The following is a 4566-nucleotide window of genomic DNA, read 5'->3' as shown; positions in this document are numbered from 1 at the left end:
AACGAATCATTGTATTTCAATGATGAGAAGGAAAGTTTTCAGATGATGCTGATGTCATTGACACCAAGTGAGCACCATCAGCTTGAGACTCATAGGTATTTTGGAGATATCAATGGGATTTACATCTTGCAGTGACATACCATGCTTGCGCTGCTTTGGAATTGGATGTTCATCAGATATCAAGAGATTATTCCCATTGGCTCTTGAAGCACCGTCTAAATCTCAGCGATGCCATGAAGGTTTTCTTGGAGCTGAACTTGAGGTGTCATTGGTATATGCGCGGGTTCTCCAGTGTAAGTTTTGTTGGATCCGAGAAAAGAAAATGGCTTACCCTTATTCCCATATGTAATGGGGTAAGGAGAGATAGGATAGTAGAATGCCCCCAGGTTGAGAACAGCTTCCATAGTGGATTTGCTGATATATATTTTGATTTGGATATTCTGCAAATGTTTAGGAAATCTTATTCCCTTATTTGTGTCATCAACTATTTTATATGCTACTTGGATTAAGTATTGTTGTTTAAGGCAATTGCTTTCTCCAGTTGATAAGCTTTGTGCATATTTGCATTCATCAAAATCTGGAAAATGGGATGATTCCTGCATTAGTTTTGATCTTATAACAGACATTATAGATTTCAAATTTTGTCAATAATCCCATTCATCTTATAAGTGTATGTCTAAAAAATTATATTTGAATATTTTTAAAATAATTAAATGATATTAAATTTAAAAATATTATGGTAATAATTTATTTTTAAAAAAAATTGATTATATAAAAAATTGATCTTTTTCATTGAAAATTATAGCCAATTAATCAACTTAGACACTTAATAAGTTTTATTATATTATTAAATACTTGGATTAATTGACATTAATTATTTCAACTTTTTTAAAGAAATTATTTCAACTTAATTCAATTAAAAATAATATATAGAATAAAAATATCAGAAACAAATAACATTATATTAAATCACTTCATGTGGTACTAATTATAAGGTCTAAAATAATATTATACTAACATCATTTCATATCTGCACTAATTGTAGATTACGCCAGAAGTTTCTTCTTTTTCTTTTCTCCATCGGTTATTCAACCACCCTCCGATCTGCATACCAAACAATCATCCAACGGTCAAAATCAATCCCCACCATCCTGTTTATCTTTACACTCGGCACTCGGTCTGCCTGCCCATCGTCCTCCGCTTCTCTCTTCAACTCTCTGCCATCTCAAAGACTCTTTCATTTGCCTGCCATGGCTATTCTTCTCAAGACGCCGCCGTTTAAGTGCCCTTCTTCTCTATCTCCATCTCTAAGACCCAATTCCTTAAACCCTCCAAAGCCCTTTAATGTCTGCTTCAAAGAGAGATTTCCTCGTAGAACCGGTGTCCTCCGGTTCAGATCCACTCCTTCTCTTCGGTTCGTGAAGTTGGTTACTTTTGCTAATAATGGCGGTGAAACCGAGACCACTGAGACGCAACAAGAAGCTCAAATTGAGGTAACTGTTAACTTTCTCTGAACAAGGTTGCACTTCTTTTACGGATTCAAGTGTATGGGTTTGATTCCTTTGGCCTTCATTTTAGGTTTAGTTTTTTCTTGTAAATTTGACGAAAATATTTCTGGGTTTTGGAATTGAATGGTTGAAATGTCGGAAATGAGCTAAAATTTTGTGACTTGATAGTTTATAGAATTTAGATGTATCAAAGGAATTCTTATCGAAAATCTTCTCTCTTTATTGGTTGACTTGCGAGATAGAATCCTAGTTGTTCTACATCGACTGTTTGTTAATTTTTAATATTTTTTTCCCGACACCATGTTCAAGTAGACATGATGGCATAGTTTGAAAGTAAAATAAATTGTGGAAATATTTTCCCTTATATTGGCTGTCTTAGCTTTCTATTATTATTAGTGTATATTGCCAGTGTCAAGTATTGATTGGTTTTGGGATTAGGATGGATAAATCTAGAATGATAATAGAATCCAATCAAATTATTTGATAATTCTAACGAACAAGCAATCGTTTGTGTTGAGTGGAAGGGGAGAATGGATGAAACCTAGCAATGAATTCGAGGTTTTTTATATTTTAGGCCTCCAAGATCAGAAAGATGGTCGAGAACTATGGTGATGTTCATGAGCTAGCTGTAAATCTGAATTGACAACATCAAACTTTGTATTTGGTTCAATGCTATTCGTCTTGGAATTGGATTTTTTTTAATTAAAATTTAGTCTAATCCGGTGGTTGGTTATTTTCTGTTGATGAAAGTAACATAGGTTTAGTGATTTGACACTATGTAACAATTGATGGTTCTCTCTTTCAAAAGCCAAAGCTACCTATGAATATCTCTAAAAAGATATGGTTTTGACTTCTGAATACTTTGATGACAAAATGTTTATTCTGGGTTTGATATTTCTGGAAATTATAGGTTGCTATGTTACAAATAATTTATCCAAGTCCTTTGGTTTTACTCTTTTCTGGACTCGATATTTACTTGCTAATGTGTGGTAGTGACTAGCTAGTCTAAATGAGAACCAACACTGCCCCTACTAACAGACACTTGTTGGAGGTGCTCTGTAGTGAGGTATGATAAAAAAGTGGGTTTTAATCACATCGACTCAACAATTCTTTTGTTATTTTTGTGTCCAAAAGTGCAGTACTTGAACCCTTCTATCGTCCCCCTCCCCTTGATGAAATTGTATTTTGAAGTGTTAAAACTTAAAAATACAGCACATTCTATGCCTTGCTGGCAAGTTTGTATCCCAGCATGCTAAAAATGATCCTCATTCCTGACAAAGTACTAAGATCAGATTGACTATTCGACTTTGAAAATTTCCAACTATTATTGCATGATATGATTTCTTTAGGGTTGATTTATCCTGTTCCTTAACCTGATTGAACTGTTTGTGATCACTGGCATAAGGTTAATTATTCAGGGATGTAGAGATTTCCGTATGGTTTGATTTTATTTCAATATTTTCTTTACGTGGTTATCTTTTATTGCTGTGTCAGAGACATATTTGTGGCCACATTTTTCATCATGATGGATATATATACAGGATTCTTTGGATGGTGCTGTCAACGTTGAAGAGGACACCACTGGAGATGAGAGTAGTGATTCTGAAGACATCCCATCTTCATCTATCCCATCATTGCTCCTAACATACAAAGAAGCTTTGGCTAGTAATGACGAGTCGAAAGTTGCCGCTATAGAAGAATTTTTAAATTCCATTGAAGACGAGAAAGTTGAACTTGAAAAGAAAATAACTTCTTTGTCAGAAGAATTGTCGATCGAGAAGGATCGGATTCTTAGGATTAGTGCCGACTTTGACAACTTTCGTAAGAGAACAGAGAGAGATCGCCTTTCATTAGTAAGTAATACCCAGGGAGAGGTTCTGGAAAATTTGTTGCCTGTTTTGGATAATTTTGAACGAGCCAAAGCGCAAATTAAGGTTGAGACAGAGGGAGAAGAGAAGATCAATAACAGCTACCAGAGCATCTACAAGCAGTTTATGGAAATTTTGGGCTCACTCGGTGTTGAACCTGTCAAAAATGTGGGAAATCACTTTGATCCAATGGTGAGTTAATACTTGTTACACAAATACTCTTTGCTCTCCCAACCTTTTCTAGGCATGAAAAATTTTACTAAATATTTCTTAGTAAATCAACGTTTTCAATTGTGCACTTGCGAGCTATGATAATCAGACTTCATTTTACTGGATGGGCTTTTGTGAATCATGATACGTAAATGCAAACCTAGTCTTGATTGATTCAAGCTGACTCGTTGAGTTTACGTGTATTATGATTGGATATGTTGATATGAACACTAGATTTTCCGTGCACTGCTTATCAACGTTTTGACAATTTTCTTACTAATTGTATTGTGTCTTCTCTTGTAAAGTTGCATGAAGCGATTATGCGTGAGGATTCTGCTGAATTTGAAGAAGGTATCATTCTTCAAGAATTCCGGAAAGGGTTCAAGCTCGGAGACAGGCTGTTGCGGCCATCGATGGTTAAAGTATCTGCTGGCCCAGGTGCAAAGCCTGAACAGGGAGACTCGTCAGAAAGGGTTAAAGTATTTGCTGGTGAAAGCTCCAAGAGCAGTGAAACCGTCGAAAACAATGATGCTGGGAGCAGTGAAACTACCAAGACCAACCCGGGATCTGCAGAGGCATCTTAAAGACTATATAAAGAAGATGGATTCAGTTTTGTTTAAAGAAACCCAGTGTTAAACGTTACTTTCATTGTTAGAACTCAATTTTGGTTTTCATTTTGTTGAAGAGTAATTTACAATGAAATGAGGAAATGTAATGTATTGGGAGCAATTTATGTATCACCACTTTCAATCTCTGCTTGGAATGCTTCCAATGGGGTTGTCAAGTACAAAATCTAAAATCATTCTCGTTTTACAATCTGTGATATTAAAATTATTTTGTTCCTCTCAAGATCTATTTAATCTCCGTTATACTCATCTTGCAATTCATTTTATATAATAATATATTTTATATGTATCAATTAAATAAATATAACTAATTTTTATGAAGTATAAAATATAAAAAATAAAAATAACTTTTAT

The 4566-nt window shown here is 34.6% G+C and overlaps 1 protein-coding gene across 1 annotated transcript; it reads left to right on the top strand.

Annotated features, from left to right (window-relative positions):
* The first annotated feature begins 1183 nt into the window (after window positions 1-1183).
* Window positions 1184-4349, top strand: LOC120129106 (protein GrpE-like). The gene is made up of 3 exons (XM_039146701.1): window positions 1184-1493; window positions 3050-3568; window positions 3892-4349. The coding sequence occupies exons 1-3, from the start codon at window positions 1251-1253 to the stop codon at window positions 4168-4170; spliced, it is 1041 nt and encodes a 346-aa protein (XP_039002632.1). The 5' UTR covers window positions 1184-1250; the 3' UTR covers window positions 4171-4349.
* Window positions 4350-4566: the final 217 nt, after the last annotated feature.

This window comes from Hibiscus syriacus, unplaced genomic scaffold (assembly GCF_006381635.1).
Source record: "Hibiscus syriacus cultivar Baekdansim isolate YM2019G1 unplaced genomic scaffold, ASM638163v2 tig00110483_pilon, whole genome shotgun sequence".
In the NCBI taxonomy this organism is placed as follows: domain Eukaryota; kingdom Viridiplantae; phylum Streptophyta; class Magnoliopsida; order Malvales; family Malvaceae; genus Hibiscus; species Hibiscus syriacus.
This window is presented reverse-complemented; position numbering and strand designations above follow the sequence as displayed.

What these genes read in the sequence shown, in the direction of transcription:
- LOC120129106 (XM_039146701.1), top strand. Translation starts at nt 1,251, where the DNA reads ATGGCTATTCTTCTCAAGACGCCGCCGTTTAAGTGCCCTTCTTCTCTA. An exon ending in AACAAGAAGCTCAAATTGAG is followed by an intron (nt 1,494 to 3,049) that starts GTAACTGTTAAC and finishes ATATATATACAG; the next exon opens with GATTCTTTGGATGGTGCTGT. An exon ending in GAAATCACTTTGATCCAATG is followed by an intron (nt 3,569 to 3,891) that starts GTGAGTTAATAC and finishes TCTCTTGTAAAG; the next exon opens with TTGCATGAAGCGATTATGCG.